Source organism: Typopeltis vanoorti, chromosome 23 (genome assembly GCF_054136105.1).
Source record: "Typopeltis vanoorti isolate ZY-2024b chromosome 23, IOZ_Tvanoo_1.0, whole genome shotgun sequence".
NCBI lineage: Eukaryota > Metazoa > Arthropoda > Arachnida > Uropygi > Thelyphonidae > Typopeltis > Typopeltis vanoorti.
The window spans coordinates 14,642,591-14,669,113 of NC_143571.1; the positions used below are offsets into that span (position 1 = coordinate 14,642,591).

The window sequence follows — 26,523 nt, forward strand, 5'->3', positions numbered from 1 at the left end:
ACATACAATCATATCTTTATTTTCAGTTTTTATGTCCACTTTATCATTTCTAATTTCTTTTACAGTACTCTTTCCTCCATTTCTAAGCTTTTTTAATAGCCTCCAGAATATCTTACCATCTTCCTGATGTTTTTTTTATTTTTTATGTTCTTACCAAAGTGTTCCCATGACTTTTGTTAAGTTATTTTTTTGTTAAGTTAATTTTACATAATGCTTTGCTTTTACATTTTTCTGTATTCCCTAAGAGCACAAGCTGACTTACTCGCCAGGAACTTTCAATATGGTTTCCTCTTTTCCTTGACTGCTTCTAACTTCCCGAGTCCACCACGGAGTTCTGATTTTTCTATCCTAGTAATTACCTCACCACATACCGCTCTGGGTGAATCATTTTCTTTAGAGTTTGCCACTGAATCTTCATGGTTTGGTTCTTGTTTTCAAACTCTTTAAATTTTTCTTGAATAATGGTTGTGTATTTGAGTCTACAGTTCACATCTGAGAACTGCTTAACTTATTAGTTTTAAAAAAACTTTCTTATATGCCCTTCTTTTCAATATGAAGTTCAATTTTATCCTACTCAACACTAATGGTGATCACTTCCAATTTCAAATCCTCCGTATACTCTTGTATCTTGAACCAATGGGAAAATATCAGTCGGCAATAACAGTCAATGAGACTTTTCTTATTCCTTGCATCTTCTCTCCACGTGAAGACTTGCGCATTTTTATATTGGAACATTGTGTTAGTAATAACTAGTCCATGTCCTGAACAGAAATCTAGCAGGTACTGAGGACCATAAGCACAAATAAATCTCACTGTCCAGTGAGATTTATTTGTGCTTATGGTCCCACAGATTTCTTCATTCTGATATTAACCCACATCACTACTTAATATTGGCTGTCGTTCAAGATTATCTCCGTATTATTTAGTGTTTAATATTATAGCTACTCCTTTTCCCCAATTATTATTGCCTGAATATAACATTTTTTATTTGTTGTATTCAATGTGTTATCATTTAGAAAGATCTCACCTGTTTGTTTTCTTTGCTACAGTCACACCTATTATGTCGATCTGGTATTTATCCAATTCTTTTCCATTGATGCTTCTTATGATGACTGTGCCAATCTTGATCTCTGTCAATGTTGAATTAAGGTACCAGTAGCTGATTTTCCACTGTTTGCACTGATTCCTCAACAAAACAACGGGCCTTGTTTAACTGGGCGACACCCCACCTGACATATTCCATCATGTTGAACATCTTATCAGGTTAAACCTAATAAGAATACAATTTGGGTTGGCTAAATCCCAAATGGCCAGGCCCATCCTTGTTTATACATTATCCAGATATAAACTCAACAGGGGACACCACAAGAAGGTCACATGGAGGTTATCAATCAAAATTCCTGACATGTACCTACATCATTGCTAACTTCCTATTAACAATTTTCTTCCAAATCAATCTGTTATCTGTCACGACTCCAACATTATCAGATGTAGTCCGATAATGTTGGAGCGGTTAGCGTATCCGCTCTCCAGCCAAAAGGCGTCAGGTTCGAATCCTGCAGTGGGCATGGAATGTCTGTGGAAATGCCAGAGGTGATGGCTGGTGGTAGATGGCGTTGGTGAAGACAGATGTAGAGTAAGTGTCCTCCCTCGATGAGTCTTCGGACTCCCTGGAGGTGTCACATAATAATAATATTTCTATCTTCTAAGGCACTTTTTTACCATATCAATTCACTTATATCTTGGTCATCCTCTGGGTCTTTTCCTGCTAACCTGACAAAGAACACTTGTTTCGCTAATCTTTACTATCCCATTCTGTTTAAGTGACCATACCACCTGAGATTAGCTCTGCTAACAATGTCAAATTCTTTCGTAATATCCTTGTTTTTAATACGATATTGCCATCAATGCCATCTGTTGACACCCCTAATCTTTCTCAGGACTCTCATATCTGCAGTCTCTAGTCTTTGGTCAAGTGTTTACTTCTGAGCCAGCTCTCAGATCCATAAGTTACAATTGGTTTGAACACTGTCTTGTATATAGCTAATTAGTGTTTTGACTAATTTCTGCTTATTCTATATAAATCTATTCAGTTGACTTCCTACCATACCAGCTTTGTTGATTCTGTTGTCAATTTCCATATCTAATTTACCATCTTCACTAAAAATTGTGCCTTAAGTAGCTGAAAGGAGTCTACGTAGCTCAGTCGGCACAGACCAAGCCCTTTGGTTGAAGAGGGCTGGTTCAATTCCCGTCAGTAACGTGAAGAACCTTTATCCAGTCTCATACAGAGGTAGGTTTTTTTTTTTTTTTCCCCCATTTGGAAACTTGTGTCTTTCATCACCCAGAACAGGCAAACTGGCCCCGTGAACACACAGATGACAGTCATGAATATTGACCTTAGGGAATGAAAGTAGAGAAATGATGAGCAGGCTGTATTAATTCGTCGCAAACCTGTTGTTGCAGGTGCTTAACCCTTCCCAAAAGACAGATGAGAGTATAAAATAGAAGTAACTGAAGTGTTTTATTTGTTCTAATCGGTTCTCCATTCATGATGCAGTTGATTTCAATGTTTCTGCCTATTTTTCATTGTCTTTGGCGATTTTCATACCAAATTTATTACAACAGTTATTTAATTTAGTACGAATCTTGAAGACTTGCACTAAATTTATTTGGAAGTATAACATCATCTGCATAAAGTAAACAGCTGATATTAACATCTCCAATTTTGATTTCAGGTTTAATACTGCTTTTCTTCATGTGATCCATATATAAAGAATAGAGAGGATAATGTACATCCATGTCTGACATCAGATTTAACATTAAACCATCTTCCTGTACTTTCTTCAATTCTAACTGCTGACTTACAACTCAAATAAAGACTAAGTACTGCTTGATATAATGCCCCATATAACTGTAGCATTTCGAATAGCTTCTCTCTTGAAACTTGGTCATATGCCTTTTCCAGATCTACAAAATTTAAATACAGATCTTTGTTATATTCCCATGATTTCTCAAGTTCTAAGCTTCTTCAACAACCTCCAGAATACCTCACCATCTTCTTGATATTTATTTTCTATGTTCTTGCCAAAGTCTTCCATGACTTTTGTTTAGCTAGTCGATCAAAATGATTAATTTTTCATCAATTTCACTAAACCAGCCAACAAATTAATAATGGCTGTTAAATTGTCCTTAGCAGATAAGAATACCTTATGACAAACATTACTGTACACACTAATCTAAACACTTCACTTCTACAACATTCTCTAATCACACTTGCCAGTAAAAATGAAAAAAGATTCCTAGCTATAAATGAATCCCTCTTGTCCAGAAGAATAACAGGCTAGTGTAAACTGTGTGATATTTCTTGCTATTTATAAGCGACCGTTATTATTAACTTTTATATATATATATTCCTTTCTTATTCTATCTTACTATTGCGTGCTTAGTTTATCTACCTTTCGCACTATGAGTTTTATGCCTATGGATACTAGAAAATTTATTTTGATAAGACTGCACCACCAGTATCTTTTAATTGGTATAAAACTCAGTAATACTGCAGGTTGATTTCTCTCTCTCTTTCTCTAACACAAATTCCTTCAGTAAAACTTTACACAAATAGTCGTGGTCTATTTGCACTTAAATATACGCTTTGGCTATCATACTTGGTTTCCCGCTCTGAAGTTGGTTTTTTTTTTTTTTTTTTTTTTTTTAAAGGAACAGTGCATTGAAAAATAAACTATCAGGCAGCACTCTATTGACATAATTAAAACACATTTATTTACAATAGAAACAAAGTACATTAAATAAGCGATAGGGAGATTACTCTCTCTCTACCTATCCTTATATATTTTTGGTATAAAGAAGCAAACCTTCCCTTTTCAATATTAAATGACTATACAATGTAATTACTCTGTTACTTCTCTGCTTAAAAAAATCAAATTGCCGAGACTAATTTATTCATGAGATTAGCTAGCTATGGCAAGTTATCTTACAATTTATATTCCAGCTAACAACAAATCAGAGGACTCAGATATTTCTTATCAGTCCATCTATGACATATCTCCTAGATTACAAAAGAATGTACATAAAAAGATGGGATACACTTACAGAGGCTCTGTCACGACAAAACCACAGGCTCTTTGCCTGTGGTTTTGAGGGGAAGATTTGCAATCTTCCCCTCAAAACCACAGGCAACAAGTTTCAGCATACAGGCTTGAAGACCACTCTGTGGCTTTTGGCTTTGGTTGACTTCCACAGCACTAGGAAATCCGACCAGCACTTGCCATCGGCTGTTCTCCCAATTTTTCCTCTGGCGTAGGTTCAGCGTAAGTCTGGTCTTACGAGTCCGACTGCTTCTGGTTCTCTGCCAACCACCTATGGATCGCTTTGGTAACAGCACTTCGCCTCTGCTCTCTCTCGGCAACTGGATCTCGCCTCTCCTCACGATGTTCGGTTCAGTCCCCTTTTATTTTCACCTTCTCGGGACCTTGCACCAAGGGTTCTAAACCTTGAAGAAATCTGCAGTTCTCCTTGATCTTTTTGTTAAGGCCAGTTCTTTCTTCTCTTCCATGTACTCTTTTTTCCTTGTATTGTCGGGCAGCAGAAACTTCTCTGAAACTAGCAGATCTCTTTGATACTAACTTTGAAGGTGTCATTGTGCAGAGCTCGCAAACAACTTTCTCACACACTTAATCGTAAACAACTTTCTTGTACTCTTATACATAGCTATTAAACAAAACTTCTGATGGCAAAGCACTGCCTTTGTTTTTGACATTCTAGAAACTTTAGTTAAAACAGTAAATACAATCAATTCCCATAGGGTTATTTACATTAATCTTTAACATAAAATACATATTGACAAACAAGGTTATTTTTGTAGCAGTTTTCATGAGACTTGACCTTAGTATTTCTAAGCTATATCGAGTTTTACACTAGCATATATCATATTTGTTAATGATGCATTCTCTAGCCAGTCTGCAAGAACTGCAGTTTCTGAACAAGAAAAGCCCATCGTCATAATGAACATGAAATTGATTTTATATTTATCTGTTTCTTTATACATAAGATCTAGTAGCATGCACAAAACACACTTGCATGCAAATATCACTTTCATTTGGGAACTTTCTTCCAATTAACATTATAAAATTCTTTACAATATAATAAGAGATGTTCTATAAACATAAATTTTGTTTATTATTTAAGATAAAAAAAAATTCCCATTTTCAAATATACTTATCCCGTTATTTTAGTGGCTAAAATTGCCTACTTTTGTTTAGGAGTGCCCCCCCCCCCCACTTTTTTTTTTTTTTTTTTTTTTACAATGTCATTTTGGCTCTTTACCCAAATTCTAGGACATCACCTAACTGTTATAAAACTAATATATGAAGAATAAAATAGGAAGAAAATTTGGACATACCTTTTGGATGTTTTCTGTCTTATACCAGAGATATGCCTTCATACGCTGTTAAAGGTTTTTTTTTGAGAGGGAGAAGTGGGGGTAAAGTAATGGGGAGGGGGAATTATTTGAAAAAAACCCAGGTTTAATATGTATAATATTATTATTAAGGGTGGGTGGAGAGTGTTTGGGGAGTGAGAGAAGGATCTGAAGATAGATTCTATCTTCAGATCCTTCTCTCATCCCCCTCCCAAATGCTCTCTACCCACCTTTAATATTATACATACATAAAAAACCCGGGCTTTTTCAAATAATCCCACAATCCCTCCCCCCCCTTTTAACAGCATATGAAGGTACATTCCCGGGATAAGGAGACAGTAAACAATATGGAAAAAGGTATGTCCAAATTTTCCTATTTTATTCTTCATACATTAGTTTCATAACACTTCAGTAATGCACTAGAATTTTGATCAAGAGCCAATTTCATTGTAAAAAAAAAAAGGGGGAGGGCACTCCTAAATGAAAGTAGGCTATAGTAGCCATTATTAAAACAATAGTTTATTTTAGAGGAGTAACATGGGAATTTTCCCAGAAAGAATACATATACTTATCCAGTTTTAATTCAATGTTTCTTGTTTGAATATGTCAATTTTACTATCTTTAGCAGCCATTAATTTTGGATTACAAGCAAATTTTATACAACTATGAAAGATTAAACCTATACCATATTAGTACCATGAATAGAATAAGAGTTAGATAATCCAAGAGTCCTAATCTTGAGATCAATTTTTATCAGCCACTTCAAGCATTAATGAACAACATGTTAATTTCACGAAATCTTTTCATAAAGATTCTAATAACTTAGAAATACTCATTAAGTTTCTGATAATGCAAAATCAGCTTTTTTTAAAAACTGAAATCCTACAAATTACAAAATTTTATGGAAGTAGACTTGGTCAGTGAAATATTACTTAATAGCTTATTCTTCACAGTTGGTATAAAAAATGCAGAAATGTTAAAATAAAGCAAAGTGAAAGAAAATTTTAAGAGAAATACTCACGGGTGGGAGACGTAGAGAGTGGTACTTCAAGAACTACAATAAAAATAAAAAAAAAGTTGAGAATAGAATGTAGAAAAATATATTTAAAAATCTACTGAAATTACACTCCTATATAGCTTCAAATGCAAGGCTTACTCAGTATTCTGAGGTCTTAGTTTTCAATAAGAACTATACTTATTAGAAAGTTCAAAGAGTTGAATAAGGATTAATAATATGCCAATTGCTATATAATTTTTTGAAATATTGTTACTCCTATTACTCATTCATTAAAGCATCCAAGTTGTTATTACTCTTTACTTTATTTAAAGGTTTAATTTTAAAACTATTTTCTGGTACTACTACTACATTAAAATATAATTTGAATACTATTGCTGGACTTACAGGTTAAGAACTAACTGTGAATTCCACCCACAGAAGGTTGCAAACCTACAGATAAATATGGAATTTTCACACCACTTCAGGCACCCAAATAAGCAGGATGGCAGTCTACCATAGTGAAATTCATCCACCAGATGAAGACATTCACAAATGTCCATACCAATGGTGGGATTCAAATGTTAAGTTTGAATGAAAAGCAGGTAAGTTATTAACAGTTGGAATATTTCAAATAATCTCAATGCTTCAATTTCATTAGGGTATAAATAGTATGAATAATTACCTTGTTATAATTTAGAGCAAGAATAATTTAACAGATTACTTTACTCAGTTACAATATCAAAAATTGCAATTTTAAGATAAAAGCATTTGATTCAATATAACTTTTAAATCAAAACACTGTATGTACAATAACTTCATAAATTTCTTTACTTATTACTCTTCACTCCATTGGGAGCATGAGGCCAATAAATTTCTTTATATCTGTTAATGTGAAGTTTAGATGAATTAGTCAACTTTTAATGAAAACCAAGTTATATTCAACTAATTTCATAATTAGTTCACTCAATACAGAGCATATCAAATGGGATTTTGCACTCCTTTGTAGTCCTGGAGGGCAGCAACTTATGCAAATAGCATTTCTGAAATAATTAAAAACTAAGAACTATGTTTTGATTACATTATTGGTGCTGTGAATTAGTCCTGAATAACTGAAATATTTAATAAATCTAAGTTTATAAAAATAATTACTAGGGAGGCAATAGTAAGACACTCATCCAAAGTAGCTAACAACCTAGTCACATTAAATTAATCCTCAAGATATATGATATACAAAACTGTACATTTAATAAGCAAACTTATTAAGTTTGCAGTTGCTGCCTTCAACTCAAGGCTACAAATGGGAGAGTGCAAAATCCCCCAAAAGAGCTATTTTGATACTTAAATATAAAGAGCTAATAAGCTTCATTTCGGCAATGAAAACATTACTTAAATTAAGGGGATATTAAATCCCACATAGTTTTAAAACCGAATAAGAAACTCAAAGATTGGAATCAGAGAGTTTCTTGCCGAATATAGTAAACTATAAAGTATCGGCGACACTAGCGTTAGCAAATGCAAGTGATCCTAGTACGTAGAACAATACCGGGCGACTCGTTGCAAAGGTGGGGGAAGTTCAAGATCGCAACGAGTCACCCAGTATTGTTCTACGTACTAGGATCACTTGCATTTGCTAACGCTAGTGTCGCCGATACTTTATAGTTTACTATATTCGGCAAGAAACTCTGATTCCAATCTTTGAGTTTCTTATTCGGTTTTAAAACTATGTGGGATTTAATATTCCCTTAATTTAAGTAAAGCTATTTTGATATCTCTGTATTGAGTAATTATGAAATTAGTTGAATATAACTTGGTTTTTCATTAAAAGTTGACAATTCATCTAACTGGCACATTAACAAATATAAAGAAATTTATTGGCCTTATGCTCCCAATGGAATGAAGAGGAATAAGTAAAGAAATTTGTGAAGTTATTGTACATATGCAGTGTTTGATTTCAAAATTATATTGAATCAGATGCCTTTAGCCTTAAAATATTGTGCTTCTAAGACTTCTGACTGAATCAATCCACCTAGACGGTCTTTCTCTGTCATCAATACAGAGTCTCTGGATCTCTTTCTGCCATCTTGGCACCAAACACCTGCTTTACTAACCTTTTCTCACCCATTCTATTTAAGTGGCCATACCACCTCTATTAATTCTGCTGACACATTCTTGAATGCTAATAATGCAAGTTCCTTTCTGATATCTTCATTTTTAATATGATTCTGCCATTCTGTAATCATTCAGTGTCCAAATTTTTTCGAAACCCTTATATCTAATCAAATGCTTTATTTCTAACTCAATTCTCAGATCCATAACTAAACTAGTTTGAACACTGTCTTGTATACAGCTAGTTTGTTGTTTTGGGAAATTTTTTCTTTTCTTATTCCATATAAATTCATTCCACTGCTACTCACCATACCACATTTGCTTGTTCTGTTGTCTATTTCCTTATTTAACCTTCCATCTTCACTAAAAAAAACTTTATAGCTGAAATATTTTATATGATCTTCATTCGGAATGCAGCTGAAATTTTCTATGCTCCAGCCTATTTTCTTACTTATTACTGATTTTCATGCCAAATTTATTAAAGCTGTTATTCAATTACTCAATGGAGATAGAATTGAAGTTAGCAAGTCTGAGTACCTGGGATCCATTATTAATGTGAAGAAGTGCTGTTCAGAAGACATCAGAAGATTAGGAATGGCTAAACAACACCCAGAGACTTGTCTAAAATCTGGAAGAATGGATCTATCTTCATGGGACAAAGTTGAGGATTTTGGATGCAGTTGTTTTTCCAACAGCAACTTATGGATGTAAGACTTGGAACCTTAAGAAGTCAGATAAGAAAAGAATAGAGCTGCTTTTGAGATGTATTAGAGGGCTGTTGAGGATATCATACACCAAAAAGGCATACAAATGAACAGATGTTAGAAAAGATCAGAACTTTAAAGCTCCTTAAGGATATTGACAGAAGAAAAGTTTAAATATTTTGGACACATTGAAAGAGTGGAAGGACAACTTCTCAGAACAGTAATAGAAGGTCAAGTTCCTGGAAAAAGGGGAAGAGGTAGACTGTCAATGAGATGGATGGATGGTGTGTCTGAAGTGACTATCTTCAGAGAGTTGAAGCCTCCAGAAAAGCATGCAACAAGACTATGTGGCAAGGACTGGTGTGGCACATCACTGAGCACTGGAGTGACCACACAGCATCTGTGGATGCCCAGTGAACAGAATGTTATTCAATTTAGTTATAGAATCCTTGATATTTGCACTAGATATGTTTAGGAGTACATCTGCATAAAGCAAAAGAGTTAAGTTTGGCATCTAAAATTCTAATATCAGGCCTAATGCCACACATATAGATGATGAATAAGAGTGGAAATAATGTGCATCTTTTGTCTTACCCCATCAAACCATCTTCCTGTAATTTCTTCAATTACAACTGCTGACTGACAAATATAGATTATGTATTGCTCTGTATAATATTTCCTTCACCCCATATAATTGAAGTGGTTTTAAAATCTTTTCTCTAGGCAATTGTGTTATGCCTTTTGCAAATGCACAAAACTTAAGCTTAAGTATAGTTCATTGTTGTGTTCAAAAGTTCAACTATTTGACTTGACAACCTTTGTTTGGCCTGAATGCAGCTTGTTCTTCTCCAAGTTTCTCTTCTACAATCTTTTTTTCCAACCTCTTTTCAAGTATGCTTGCATAAATCTTACCTGGAACACTTAACTTTTATGCCTCCATACTTAAGCATTTCTGGTCAAATACTCCAGCAGTCTTTCCAATTAAGTTTTTGATGGCTTTTTCTACCTTAAGTATTGATATGTACTCCTCTCGGCATTCCTCTTTAAAATTTTCTGGTACGGTTCTGTCACCGATTTGGTTCATTTAAGAGCATTTCAAAGTAATTACTCCAGACATCTAGGATATCCTTATCTTCACTTTATGCCACCTTTATCGTAAGCTTCTTCAATAGCCTCCAGACAATTTTGCCACCTTCCTGATATTTATTTTCCATACTCTTACCAAAGTCTTCTTATGATTTGTTTAGCTACTTTTACACATAGCTTAGCTCTTACATTTTTTCTTTTTCTGTATTCTTTTAGGACATCTGCTGACTTATTTGGTAAGCTTTCTTTTCCAGGACTGCTTTAACTTTGTGACCACCATGGTGTTCTTATTTTTCTATTCTTGCAGAAAACTTCACCACATAGTACCCCTCTCCAGTATTCTTCAGAGTTTGTAACTGAGATTCCAAAGGTATGGTTTTCATTTTCAATTTGTATCAAATAAAGCTTGACCAGACCCTTAAACCTGTAGTCATGGTTTCATCATAACTAGCAGAAATCAAATTAATCTTTTCAGCATATTAGTCTATAGGAATATGCATGCTTTGAGTCTGGAGATTAAATTTGCAAATTTCCACATTATGTTCTTAAAAATTTTTTTAACAGTTGATAAATTTCACAAAAATAAGGAATGTCACATCTGCAGATGGCCAAAGAATCCCCGAGATGTAAAAATTTTCAATCTTTGAAGAGAAACTGCAATTTTTTTTTTTTTTTTTTTTTTTTTTTTTTTTTTTTTTTTTTTTAAGGAAACTAGTGACATTTTCCAACTGAGTTAAGCATTCTGCAAAAAATACAATCAATCATTACATTCACGGTATGAAAGTGTGGATGGATCCCAGATTCATCTAAGATATTAGTCTTCTCCTAAGTCTTTTTCCTGCCAAAGAAAATTTTGTTAGTCTTTCCTCTTGCAGACCATACCACCTGAGATTAGCTGCACTCACACATTCCTGAATGCTAATAATGGCAAGTTCTTTCTAATATCCACATTTTTAAGGATTCTGCAATCTGTTTATCTCTCTTATCTTTCTCAGACCTCTCATATCTGTGGTCTCTCATGAACTGTTATTTCTAACCTAGCTCATAGATCCATAAATTAAAAGTTGGTTTGAACACTGTCTTGTACACCACTAGTTTCATCTTTAGATGAATTTTTCTTAAGAGAATATTCAGTTGTTCAGTTATTCACTCCCTTTATAGATACCAGCTTTTCCAATTCTGTTTGTCCATATTTAATTTGCCATCTTCACTAAAAAGTGTGCCTAAATGGTTGAAATCTTTTACTTATTCTATATATTTCTCATTCAGGATGTAGTTGATGCTTTCGATGTTTCTGCCAATTTTATCACAGCAGTTATTCAATTTAGTCAGGGAATTGTGCAGACTTGTACTGACTTACTTTAGAACTTTTTTTTAGTAAAGAGCCAAGATTAACATCTCCAATTTTGATATCAGGTTTAATATCACTTTATAAAGGAAAGTGGTAATGTGATGCATAATAGATAAAAAAATAACAGTTGGGATAATATGCATCCTTGTTTTACATCTGATTTAACATCTTTCTATAACTCCAATTCTGACAGCTGACAAAACAACTCAAATATACACTAAGTATTGATTGATGAAATGTACTATTTACACCATACAACAGAAATGATTTGAACAGCTTTCCTCTTGGCACCAAGTCATATGCCTTTTAGACTAAAACTTAAAGACAGATCCTTGTTATATTCCCATGTTTTTTTTGTTTTTTTTTTAATTAAAAAGTGAAAATTGACTATTTAGTCAACTCATGGTACAAAATGTACTAATGTTTATAACCACCTTTTTATTTTTTTGAGGTTCCTGCCCAAAAAAGTAACAATAATGACTAAGAAAAATTTTAAGAAGAAGCTTGGGGGAAAAAAAAAAAAAAAAAAAAAAAAGCTGGATTCAGACCAAATAGAGATTATTGGGATCATATTTTCACTTTTTTAAGATATGGTTAAGAAAACATGGGAATATAATAACAAGGATGTATATTTATGTTTCACAAATCTGGAAAAAGACAATTGTCAAGAGGAAAGATGTTCAAAACACTAGTTATATGGTGTAAATGGGACATATCGAGCAATACTTGGTCTATTTTTGAGTTGTAAGCCAGCTGTTAGAATAGAAGGAGTTTGTCAAGTATATTTGCATAAATCTTATCATGAACACTGAATAAGGAAATACCTCTAACTCTTGCAGTGTTTTATTTTCCTTTTCATAGGTGGATACTAAGAGCTCTATTTTAATCATCTGGAATTCAAACCTCTAAGCTATCTGAATTATATAATATAGTAATTAAAACTTTCATACCTCTAGATTCGAGTATTTCTGCTTGAATATCATACTTCAGCTGCCATCCATATTTCATGATTTTGATGGCTTTTTCTATTTCAGGTACCGATATGTATTCCTGTTGAGCATTTTCTAAACCACTGTGCTATCAGTGCTTGTTTCATTTAGCAATCTTTCAAAGCAATTACTCCAGATGTCTAGAATATCTTTAGTTTTCATGTCACTTTGATCATAAGTTTTTTTTTTTTTTTTTTTTACAGGACTTTCCTCCACTTCTAAGCTTTTTCAATGTCCTCCAAAATATTTTGCACCTTCTTGACATTTTTGATATTTGTACTGAAGTCTTCCATGATTTTTGTTTAGCTAGTTTTATTCTTACATTTTTCTCTGTATTCTTTAAGAGCATAAGCTGACTGACTTATTTGCCAGGAACTTTTGACATGTTTCTTTTCCTTGGCTGCCATTAACTTCAAGTTTCCCAAGGAGTGCTAATCTTTCTATCCTTGTAGGCAACTTCACCACATGATTGGCTGAATTAACGTTTTCTTGGACTTGCCATTGAATCGCCTAAGTCTGGTCCTTGTTTTCAAACTCATTTTTTCTTGAATAATGAGTTTGTATTTTAGTCTACGGTTCACATCTGAAAGCTGTTTAACTGAGTTGTTTTAAAAACCTTTTACTCTTATTTTTAATATGAAATTCAATTTTATCTTGTTCAAAACTAAATGATCACTTCCAATTTCAAATCCTTTGTTTACTCATGTCCTAAAAGGTGGACAAACATTGCTACCAACAATAACATAGTCAATGAGACTTATTTCTTGCATCTTCTCTCCATGTGAAAAACATAAGGATCTAATAGAAAATGCAATTAGTTATCCTGGAACTATCTGAAGACCACATGTCCTAAACATTGTTTTTACCAAGACAACAATAATGATCTAAAGTGAAACAAGGAAAATCAAAGTTGACCAATTTTAATGGTAAAATGAAGAGTACAGTATTTCATAAAAAAATGTTCATCAGATGTGATGAATGACAGCACTATATCAGAAAGCAGTTATGAAATCTCGTTTTCAGATTACCATCGTTTTACTAGTAAAAACTTCAGGACAACTTTTCAGATAAGGAATGGAAAATTCTGCAAGCATCTTTGGAACTTATCCAGTCTATTTTTTAAATAACTTTCTGAATTTTTTTGCAACTAAGAGCACCAAAAGAAATTCTTGTAACAAGGATGTTTCAAGAGCAAAACCAAACAAGTAAGAAGCTTGATGGATATTATTCTGTAAGTAGGCTTTCAATAAATGAAGCTTAAAATGTGCAAGGTTTCACTGTGCATTTTCAACTATGAGAAATACATCTTTCATCTTAACTTTGTTTAATTCATCTATGCTCTCCCTGATGTAGAATTCCTTGTTTTTGCAAAGAATTATAAACGAACTGTATGTACACACACACACAGTTGAAATATGGATAATGAAAAAACCCAAACGTAAAGTCCAGTCAAGTTGTTGAAGTGATTCCACAGAATAGAATGATGCTATTTCATTGTAGTTCAAAATATGAGATGGTTAGATGAATGTGAAACATTTCTTCAATATCTAATCTCAAGGACTTAATTTAATATAAATGATTATTGATATTTATATACCTCTAGTTTATTGCATGTTCTTTTGATTCCAATAATTTTGTATTAGCGATTAGTCAACTATCCAACTGCAACCATATTTGCTTTCATTTTAATACTCTTAATAATGCAAATATCATTAACAGCTTTAGCACTTACTCACCAATTACTTTAGTAATAACCACAATAAGGATTCTGCCATTTCTCACTCCACAGCAGACTTAGCTAACCTTACCAACAAGCAATTGAAAAGTTTGGAGAAATGGTATGTTACACTTGGTATTTCCAAGACATTTGTGTCTAGCATTATGGCTTTACAAAGGCTACAGTCTGTTTTCCTCTTACCTTTAGAGTGGAAGATCAACTTTTCAATCAATGTTGAAGTATCCCAAGGCCTTACTTTCACCTACACTTTTCCTTCTATGCAATGATTGACATCATCCTATTCAGTTTTGCTGATTACAGTGTCCTCCATTCCTGTTTATTTGCTCTTTTTTTTTTTTTTTTACTTATGTGCAGTTTCAAGCTTCAAGAACTATAACTAATCTCCTTGCCATCCTCAAGTGAGGTGAGAATAACCCCTGATTACTAAGTGCCACCAAAATGCAATCCTGTTTCATTTTCCAGAAGAAAGCCAATGCTTCACTCCCTCACACTTTTGATTATTTCATACATCAATTTGGATGGTCACATTTGTCTGCAAATATCTCCAATTTGCACTATCAGCTATATACTATACATGAACAAATACAATCCTCATGCTTCTTTCTTTCACCAGAAAAATATGAGAAACTATCAGTTTAAGATCAGGCTAGTCAATTGAAATTATGGACAATATTACTAAGGTTCTAAAGTTAAAATTATACATTTCCTGACCAGTTTACAGAATGAAAAACAAGTTTGGTTTCCTAAAAGAAAAATCCTGTCACCTCTGTATGAGACTAATTCATCTTAACTGAAAAACCTTCACATTTTTTTCACATCCTAGATAAGATTTCAGCTTAGGACTTTCCCAACAAAATATATTACTGATACTCAAACAGTAGAGGTTGTGAGGCAAAGTTGCTTTGTGAAAAATTCATTTCCCCATTGCAAACGATGAAAGTTTCTGGTTAACATCAAACATTGCTATAGTTGCTCATTAATTGTGTGAACTTTGCCATCAACAAAGGGCAATTCTTTTAAGTGCAAATTCCTGATATCAAGGAGTGCAATGGTTTATAATACTAAATGACTCAGTTTGTATTACTGGCTCCTTGTCAACAACTGTCCAAATTAATCACCAATTGCCCAATTTTACATTTAGGTCTATGGCACTATCTACAGCATCAATTCACCTGACTATTAATATTTTCTCTCCTATTCTGTTTAAGTGACAATACTAATCTTAGAGTAGCCCTGCTCAATGAACAAATCTAAAAGCTCACACATTAGGAACGAAATGGATTGTTAGTACCTAAATTTTTTAAATTTTGCTATCTGTTCACTTCCTAATTTCTTACTCATCTGTGGTTAATTCTCTGATTCACAAGTTGAAATTTATTTAATCTTATAGTATCAGTTTAGAGTTCTGGCTAAATTCTTATTCTGCTATTACCATATTTAATTACCATCCCCACTAAGTTATGCCTAAACTTTTAGAAAGAATGATGCAGCTAGATGTGCTATATATGTCTGCCTTTTTTTTTTTTTTCATGCCAAGTTAGCAATAGTAGTTGTTCAAATTTGGTACCGAAGACTCATACCAGATTTATTATGCGACACCTCCAGGGAGTCCAAAGACTCATCAAGGGAGGCACCTACCCTGCAACTCTGTCTCTACCACTCAAATCCACCAACTACACCAATGCTATCTACTCCCACTAGTATTTTCACAGACAACCACAAACATCCATGCCCATGGCATGATTCAAACAAGCAGCCTTTTGGCTGGTGAGTGGATACGCTAACCACTCTGCCATCCACGCCGGCTAACTCTTTATTCAAGAGCAAATCATCGGTTTAATATTACTTTCCTTCATAACATGATCTATACAATAATGAATAAACAGCTATGATCATTTATGCCAATATGGGTATGGATGTTTGTCTTTAGATGGGAGATGAACTTATCAGGTGCAAGAGCATTCATTTATGAGAAGCCCAAAATGGCTTGGAAAGTTGTTTAGTCTCCAGAGTAAAGTTTCTCTTAAATATGTAAAATAAAAAACATAAAATTGTTAACACTTACAGTACTGATGTGCCAGATTAATAAATTTTGGGGGAGGAGTCACTAAAAAAAAAAAAAACACTACTTTCGCTTTGCTCAATGGAGACCTAAGCAGTCAAGAATATTTGGATTACAGAATGAAGTATAAGCTGTCTCCCTTTGGTTTGTTTCTGATCTCTGAGCCATGTCATTTCACAAAATTACAACAAGCATCACACATGATGTGAGCAAGTAAATCTTATTACAATTATTTAACAAGGTGACGATTAAGTAAACACTGTCAAAATCAAGAGTTGAGGTTAAGTTCATTACATATTCTACATCTTTTCCAAACTAGAAACAATGAAGTTTAGAGAACAGAAAAATGTTTAATATCAATTTACATAATTTTAAAAATGTATGCCTTTTGTGCAACTCTTCTCATGCCATTCACTTAGGCAGAAAATTCACAAAAAAATGTTTAAGATGAAGAATGCAACAAATCGTTCTTTTTGGTAGTTCATCATAGTCCTATATTCCAGCTTTGGAACAGACACAGTCTTGTTTAATTTTTAAGTTATTCAATTAAATTAAAAAATAGTTCAAAATTAAGTTCTTAAACACTAAATTACTAAATTCAAGCCAGCCAGTGCAAAATCAGTTTAAACCATTTTCAAAAACTGTTCTAAATGAAACCAAAATTGTTTAAAAAAATTGCATACTATTTTGTTTCAAATGAATTATTTTTGGAAGGCACAAAGGGAGAAAACAGTTATTGCTACAACTGCTTTAGCTGAATGGAATTTAATAAAACCAGGAAGTCTTGCTTAAGTTTCAATTTTATTAAATTACATTCAGCTAGAAGCAATCATAGAAATAATTTATATTTTCTCCCTTTTCATCCTCTGAAAATTGTTCAATTGAAACAACTCTGTGCTTTCAGTTTTTTTTTTTTTTTTTTTTAAATCAGCATCCTATTCCATCAATTTGGGATTTAGCCGACCAACCTGTATTCTTATTGGCTTAAACCAATATACAAAATGATGGTACAACATGACAAAATTTCACGCTTATGTGAGGCGTCGCCAGGTTAAACACGGCCTCCGTTGTTTTCAACAGGGAACCAGGGCGAACAGCAAAAAAAAGTCAGCTACTGGAACAAATCTGAAAGCACCAACCCAACTCAACATCACCAGAGTTAAAGATCGGTACTATCAACATAAGAAGCCTGAATGGCAAAGAAATGGAGTTAGCTGAAGAATTAGATAAGTACAGATCAACATAATAGGGGTGACTGAAACAAAAAAGGCAAAAACTGGCAAGATCTTTCTGAGCAAAAAATACAAAATGTTATATTCAGGAAATGACAATCAAGGAAAAGAAGGAGTAGCCATAGTATTCAACACAAAATACGAGGCTAATCTTTTTGAATGGCAGTCAGTCTCAAGTAGAGTAATGTGGGCAAATATGAGAATGGGGAACTGGACAATGAGACTTATTTGTGCCTATGGTCCCACAGAAGGTTCTACTAAGGAAGAAGTGGAGGAATTTTTTGATTTCTGTTAAGGACATGGAGTGGTTATTACTAACACCATGTTCCAACATAAAAATGTGCACAAATTCACATGGAGAGAAGAGGCAAGGAATAAGAAAAGTCTCATTGACCATGTTATTGTTGATAGTGATGTTTTCATCCTGGTGTAGGACACAAGGGTGTACAGAGGATCTGAAATTGGAAGCAATTACTATTTAGTCTTGAGCAGAATAAAATTGAATTTTGTATTGAAAAGAATAACATGTAAGAAAGTTTTTAAGCAAATAAAAGTTGAGCAGCTCTCAGATGTGAAATGTAGACTAAAATACACAAAGATTAATGAAGAAAAAATGAACAAGTTTGAGAACAGGAACCAAACCATGGAGATTCAGTGGTAAGCCTTGAAGTAAACACTGATTGATTCAGTCAGAGAGGCATGTGGTGAGGTTGTCTGCAAGGATAGAAAAATCAGAACTCCATGGTGGACACAGGAAGTTAAAGAGGCAGTGAAGGAAAAGAAGAAAGCATATCAAAAAGGTGGCAAGATATTCAGGGAGGTTGTTGAAGAAGCTTAGAAATGGAGGAAAGAAAAGAGTGCTGTAAAGGAGTTAGAGATGATAAATGTGACGTGAAAACAGGAGAAAAAGATATCCTTGAAGTATGGGGTAATTACTTTGAAAAATTGCCAAATGAAACAAGCAAGTGATAGTACAGTGGTAAAAAAAACACTCAACAGGCATACAGTCAGGAGTTAGAGATGATAAAGATGAATATATATCCATACTTGAAGTAGAAAAAGCCATCAAAGGCTTGAAAAGTGGAAAGGCAGCAGGAGTAGATGATATGATGAAGTATGGTGGTATAAAAGTTTTACAGTGGCTGCACTGCATAGTTCAGAAAGCCTGGACAGAGGGACGAATTCCCAATGATTGGAGTAGAGCTCTAATAGTACCATATATAAAAAGGGAAATAAAACTGAATGTGAGAATTACAGAGGTATTTCCCTACTGAGTGTTCCTGGCAAGATCTATGCAAGTATACTTGAGAAGCGGTTGAGAAGAATTGTGGAAGAAAAGCTTGGTGAAGAACAAGCTGGATTCAGGCCAAATAGAGGCTGTCAGAATCAATCTTCGCTTTACAACAAATAGTTGAGAAAGCATGGCAATATAACAAAGACCTGTTTTGTCGATTTGGAAAAGGCATATGACAAGGTGCCAAGAGAGATGCTATTCAATACGCTACAGTTATATGGTGTCAATGGGGCATTATATCAAGCAATACTTAGTCTTTATTTGAGTTGTAAGTCAGCAGTTAGAATTGAAGGAAGTACAGGAAGATAGTTTAATGTTAAATCTGGTGTGAGACAAGGATGTACATTATCCCCCCCCCCCTGTTATTCATTATCTATATGGATCACATTATGCATTATGAAAAAAAGTGGTATTAAACATGATATCAGAATTGGAGATGTTAATGTCAGCTCTTTGCTTTATGCTGACGATGTTATACTTCTAAATAAATTCGCTACAAGTTTGCAAGATTTCCTGACTAAACTGAATAACTGTTGTAATAGATATGATATGAAAGTCAGCATTAAAAAGACAAAGACAATGAAAATAGGTAGAATTGTTGAAAATGTCAACTGTGTTGTGAACGGGGAACAAGGAAAACATTTTGGCTACTTAGGCACGATTTTTACTGAAGATGATAAATTAAATATAGAAATAGACAACAGAACCAACAAAGCTGGTATAAGTAAGCAGTCAATTGAATAAATTCATATGGAATAAGAGAGAAATTAGTCTGAACATTAAATTAGCTGTATACAAGACAGTGTGCAAGCCAGTTTTAACTTATTATTATTACGGGCAACTCCAGGGAGTCATTAGACTCATCGAGGGAGGCCCCAAATCATTTTCATCACAACTATTCGACATTCATACAGTATCTATCATACCTCACCTTAAACTCATTCACTGTCACAGCATCCACCACAGACTCAGGGAGCACATTCCACTCATTCACTACTCTAAAAGTAAAGAACCCAGCTCTAACACCTTTACTAACCACACTTTTGCCCAGTTTCCATGGATGTCCCCTAGTCCTCCCACAACCAGCCCTGTTCTCAAAAATATCTTCTGAATTAATTTTATAGAAACCCTTCAGTAATTTGAATGTCTCAATCATATCTCCTCTCCTCCGCCTATCAACCAATTTTTGCAACCCACAAATCCTCAACCTGTTCTCATACGGTTCATTCCACAGACCTGCTATCATCTTGGTCACTCGCCTCTGGATCCTCTCCACCTCCTCCCCATCAAGAAGAAACCTAGGTGACCAAATCTGAGCACAGTAGTCGAGATGAGGTCTTATCAAGGCTCGATACAGAGGAACAATAACCTGCTTGTCTACGTATTCTTCAGCAACCAAGTGATTTGATGAGCTGATTTGGCCACTTTTGCAATGTGTCCCCTAAATTTCAATTCCTTATCCACCAACACTCCTAAATCTCGTGCCTCATCAATTTCCTGGAGCACGGTTCCACCAATGCAGTAAACTGCCTCCCATCTTTTCACCCCAAAATGCATAACCTTACATTTTGCCACATTAAATTGACATCCATTCTCCCTAGCCCAGACCTCCAATCTATCCAAATCATCCTGCAAAATTTTGACGTCATCTGCATTCACTATTGCCCTACCCAACTTCGCATCATCCGCAAACAAATGAACTGTTCCTCTCAGATCCTTTCCTATATCATTTATGAACAAATTAAACAGCAGTGGTCCAAGAACAGATCCTTGTGGTACACCACTAGTCACAGGCCGTCTTGTGAACTCTACTCCTGAGTAAACCACTCTCTGATATCTCTCCGTCAACCACCCTCCTATCCATCTCACCAACCCTATGTCCATTCCCATATGCTGCAATTTACTGATTAGAATTCCATGTGGTATCCTGTCAAAGGCCTTAGCAAGGTCCAGCAGAATCACTGTAAACCCATTACCCTTATCCAGTTCAGCCATCACTGTGTTATAATACGTGAGCAAGTTACTGAGGCATGACCTACCCTTCACAAAACCATGCTGTCCCCGATACAGTATCCCATTTTCTTCTATCCAATCTTGTATTTTCCTCTTGACTATTTTCTCTAAGACCTTGATAATGATTCCTGTTATGCTGATTGGCCGGTAATTTTCAACAGCAGCCTTGGAACCACCTTTGTGCAGTGGAACTATTTTCCCCTATTTCCACCCCCTTGGGACTGACCCAGTTCTGAGGCTCAAATTAAACATAATGGTCAAGGGCACTGACAATTCTTTGGCCGCTTCACGTACGACACGAGCTGGTATACCATCCAATCCCACAGATGTATTGACATTGAGGTTCTGTAATAGACTAGTTACCTCTACCTCATTCATCACAATTCCAGTATAAGCTGTTGGTTCCTCCATTTCCGCAAAGCCACCACCTGGATGATATACTCTTGCAAAGTGCTCGCTCAGTAATTCCACAACATCGACTGATTCAGTTACCTCCCTACCCTCAGCATTTTTTAAGATCATTCTACCATGAGCATTTTTCCTTTTACTTGCAACATATTGAAAAAACTGTTTGGGATTCTCTTTAGCCTGCATGGCCAATTTCCTTTCGTAATCTGCTTTTGCTTTTCTTACCACCCTTGTTACCATCCTGGCCTGAGCTTTATACTGTTCATGCACCTGATGGTCACCCTTCTCCTTAAATTCCCTCCACAATTGTTTCTTTTTTTTGCAGCTCAAGCTTAATAGTGTTATTCATCCATTTAACCCCTACCTGATTTATTATTCGGACTCTTGGTATACAGTCAACCATTGCCTCCTGCAAACAGTTCTTAACCACCTCCCATGCACCATCAACATCCAGCCCTTGCAGTTTTACATGCCATGGCATTGAGCCAAGCACACACCTAAGCTTGTCATACTTACCAGCCCGGTAATTCCACATATACCCTGTCTTAATTGTAAATTCGACTCCTTTAGTCACCTCCCAAGTCATGACCTTATGGTCACTCTCACCAATTGGTGGCAACATGGTCATGTTCGTTACAGCTACATTCTCAGTTGCAATTACTAGGTCCAGCACTCTCTGCCCCCTGGTATTTTCCAATACATGTTGCCGTAGATAGTTGTCCCTTAATAACTGCATAAAATCCAATTCCTTCCTCCCATGTGCCCTCTGCTCTTTCCAGTCAATGTTACCATAATTGAAATCACCCATAATAATTACCCTCCTTCCATTCATTTCTTCTATTTGCTTATGCATACTATTCCCACCATCCACTCCATCACCCGGTCTATAGCAGCACCCAATTTTATATTTTGTTCTGCTAGATTGTATCTCACACCAAACAGCCTCAAATGTGCTTTTTTCCCCATCCTGCAGTTCAACTTCTATACTCCTTGGCTGAAGCTCATCAGCTATCATCAATAACACTCCTCCCCCCTTTTTATTCACCCTGTCACTCCTGAACACGCTATACCCATCGCATTCAATCCCACTAGCTTTATCATCTTCTGTCAGCCATGTTTCACTAATACCGACAACCTGTGGCCTGGAAGTGCCAACCATGGCCAAAAACTCTTCCTTCTTGTTCCTAATACTCCTGGCATTAGTGTACATGAATCGCAGAAGCCCATTTGTCCCATCCCTACTTTGATTCCTTATACTAATTATCCCATTCTGATTTGTTGTCCGTCGTACTCGCCCGGGCGTAATATACTCATTCATACACTTAACTGCCCCCCCTAAAGTCTGCATATCTACTCCCCCCCCCTCTTAATAAATCTAGTTTCCCTGAGTCTGTACATCCTGTACATTATGGATCTGAGAGCTGGGTCAGAAGTAAAACACTTGACCAAAGACTAGAGACCGCAGATATGCGAGTCCTGAGAAAGATTAGAGGTGTGAACAGATGGCATCAATGGCAATATCATATTAAAAACGAGAATATTAGGAAAGAACTTGACATTGTCAGCATCCAGGAATGTGTTAGCAGAGCTAACCACATGTGGTATGGTCACTTAAACAGAATGGGCGAAGAAAGATTAGCAAAACAAGTGTTCTCTGCCAGGTTGGTAGCAAAACGACACAGAGGAAGACCAAGATATAGGTGGATTGATACGGTACAAAGTGTCTTAGATGATAGTAATATAAGATCTGATAAAGTTGGAGTCTTGACAAGTAACAGACTGATTTGGAGGAAAATTGGAGATGGGAAGTTAGTAATGATGTAAATTTTTCATGTAGCACTATCATATCCTGTACACCCCTTAAGGGTACATGTCAGGAATTTGATGATGTTGATGATCCTATTCCATTTAATAAGAGATTTACATACAAGATGAAACAAACAAAAGAGAAAGTCAAATTTAATGGATGCTAATGTATTTTGCAAAAATACTTCATGTTCCCCATTAGGTTTTATATGTACAAATTGTTATATGTGGTTTCTAGAGAAAGACATTGCTTTCCAAGTGCATAATTCACCAAGTGTCAAAGCTGTATAACTGAGAGGAGACCTCCATATTGCCCTTAAAGGAATGCGGAGAACCGACCAGGGCTTCTGACCTAACGTCCAATTCTCACCTTCTCGTGGTGCACCCTGTTGGTTATCTGAACGAATACTGAACGAACGAGGATGGGCTAGCAATTTGGGATTTAGCCGACCAAATTGTATTCCTATTGGTTAAACCAAAATACAAAATGATGGTACAACATGACAAAATTTCATGCCGGCTGGGGCATCACCCGATTAAACAAGGCCCCTGTTGTTTTCGCCAGGGAACAGCAAAAAGTCAGCTACTGGAACAAATCTGAAAACATACCCCAAACTCAACATCAGAGTTAAAGATCGGTAGTATCAACATAAGAAGCCTGAATGGCAAAGAAATGGAGCTAGCTGAGGAATTAGATAAGTACCAGATCGACATAATAGGGGTGACTGAAACAAAAAAGACCAAAACTGGTGAGATCTTTCTGAGCAATAAATACAAAATGTTATATTCAGGCAATGACAATCAAGGAAAAGAAGGAGTAGCCATAGTATTCAACACAAAATACGAGGCTAATCTTCTTGAATGGCAGTCAGTCTCAAGTAGAGTAATGTGGGCAAATATGAGAATGGGGAACTGGACAATGAGACTTATTTGTGCATATGGTCCCACAGAAGGTTCTACTAAGGTAGAAGTGGAGGAATTTTTTGAGGCTCTAGAGAAAGCTACTGACACAATGAAAAAGGAAAAGTTGGTCCTTGTTGGGGATCTAAATAGCAGAGTAGGAAGTGATTGTCAGACATACAAAAATGTTTTGGGAAAATTTGGAGAAAAGAGCAAAGCTAATAATAATGGCAAATACCTCTTGGATTTCTGCACAGGACATGGACTGGTTATTACTAACACCATGTTCCAACATAAAAATGTGCACAAATTCACATGGAGAGAAGAGGCAAGGAATAAGAAAAGTCTCATTGGCTATGTTATTGTTGACAGTGATGTTTTCTCCCTGGTGCAGGACACCAGTGTACAGAGGATTTGAAATTGGAAGTGATCACTATTTAGTCTTGAGCAGGATAAAATTGAATTTCATATTGGAAAGAATGACATGGAAGAAAGTTTTAAAGAGAATAAAATTTGAACAGCTCTCAGATGTGAACTGTAGACTAAAATACACAAAGATTATTGAAGGAAAAATGAAAGAGTTTGAGAACAGGAACCAAACCTCGGAGATTCAGTGGCAAGCTTTGAAGAAAACGCTGATTGATTCAGCTAGAGAGGCATGTGGTGAAGTTGTCTGCAAGGATAGAAAAATTAGAACTCCATGGTGGACACAGGAAGTTAAAGAGGCAGTATAGGAAAAGAAGAAAAGCATATCAAAAGTTCCTGGCAAATAAATCAGCATGTGCTCTTAGAGAATACAGAGACAAATGTAAGAAAGCTAAACAGTATGTAAAACTAGCTAAACAAAAGTCATGGGAGGATTTTGGCAAGAACACAGAAAATAAATAGCAAGAAGGTGGCAAAATATTGTGGAGGTTGTTTAAAAAGCTTAGGAATGGAGGAAAGAGTGCTATAAAAGGAGTTCAAGATGATAAAGGTGAAATGAAATGAAAACGGGAGAAAAAGATATCCTTGAAGTATGGAGTAATTACTTTGAAAATTTGCTAAATGAAACAAGCAATGATAAAAAAAAAAATACTGACCAGGTATGCAGTTAGGAATACATATCCATACTTGAAGTACAAAAAGCCATCAAAGGTTTGAAAGTGGAAAGGCAGCAGGAGTAGATGATATTAGACCAGAAATGCTGAAGTATGGTGGTATAAAAGTCTTACAGTAGATGCACTGCATAGTTCAGAATGCCTAGATAGAAGGACGAATTCCCAATGATTGGAGTAGAGCTCTCATAGTACTATATATATAAAAAGGGAAATAAAACTGAATGTCAGAATTACAGAGGTATATCCCTATAGTGTTCCTGGTAAGATATATGAAAGTATACTTGCGAAACGGTTGAGAAGAATTGTGGAAGAAAAGCTTGGTGAAGAACAAACTAGATTCAGGTCAAATAGAGGCTGGCAGGATCAGATCTTCACTTTACGACAAATAGAGGAGAAATCATGGGAATATAACAAAGATCCATATTTAAGTTTTGTCGATTTGGAAAAGGCATATGACAAGGTGCCAAGAGAGAAGCTATTCAATACGCTACAGTTATATGGTGTCAATGGGACATTATATCAAACAATTATTAGTCTTTATCTGAGTTGTAAGTCAGCAGTTAGAATTGAAGTACAGGAAGACAGTTTAATGTTAAATCTGGTGTGAGACAAGGATGTACATTATTCCCTCTGTTATTCATTATCTATATGGATTACATTATGAAGGAAAGTGGTATTAAACATGATATCAAAATTGGAGGTGTTAATGTCAGCTCTTTGCTTTATGCGGATGATGTTATACTTCTAAATAAATCCGCTACAAGTCTCCAAGATTCTCCGACTAAATTGAATAGTTGTTGTAATAGATATGGTATGAAGGTCAGCATTAAAAAGACAAAGACAATGAAAATAGGCAGAATCGTTGAAAATGTCAACTGTGTTATGAATAGAGAACCTGTGGAACAAGTGAAACATTTCAGCTACTTAGGAAGATTTTTAGTGAACATGGTAAATTGAATATGGAAATAGACAACAGAATCAACAAAGCTGGTATGGCAGGAAGTCAACTGAATAAATTTATATGGAATAAGAGAGAAATTAGTCGGAACACTAAATTGCTGTATACAAGACAGTGTTCAAACCAGTTTTAACTTATGGATCTGAGAGCTGGGTCAGAAGTAAACACTTGACCAAAGACTAGAGACTGCAGATATGAGAGTCCTGAGAAAGATTAGAGGCATGAACAGATGGCATCAGTGGCAATATATTAAAAACGAGAATATTAGGAAAGAACTTGACATTGTCAGCATCCAGGAATGCGTTAGCAGAGCTAATCTCAGGTGGTATGGTCACTTAAACA

At 35.3% G+C, this 26,523-nt stretch overlaps 1 protein-coding gene across 6 annotated transcripts in view; it reads right to left on the reverse strand.

The window, feature by feature from the left end:
* The window catches only part of drn (zinc finger AN1-type doctor no), a 112,859-nt gene that overhangs the window by 21,320 nt on the left and 65,016 nt on the right, over window positions 1-26,523 (reverse strand). For all 6 annotated transcript variants that reach the window (XM_090412565.1, XM_090412562.1, XM_090412566.1 and 3 more), the window contains one exon: window positions 6,459-6,491. In XM_090412565.1, the coding sequence (XP_090268691.1) occupies window positions 6,459-6,491 (33 nt within the window). The remainder of the gene's footprint in view (window positions 1-6,458; window positions 6,492-26,523) is intronic.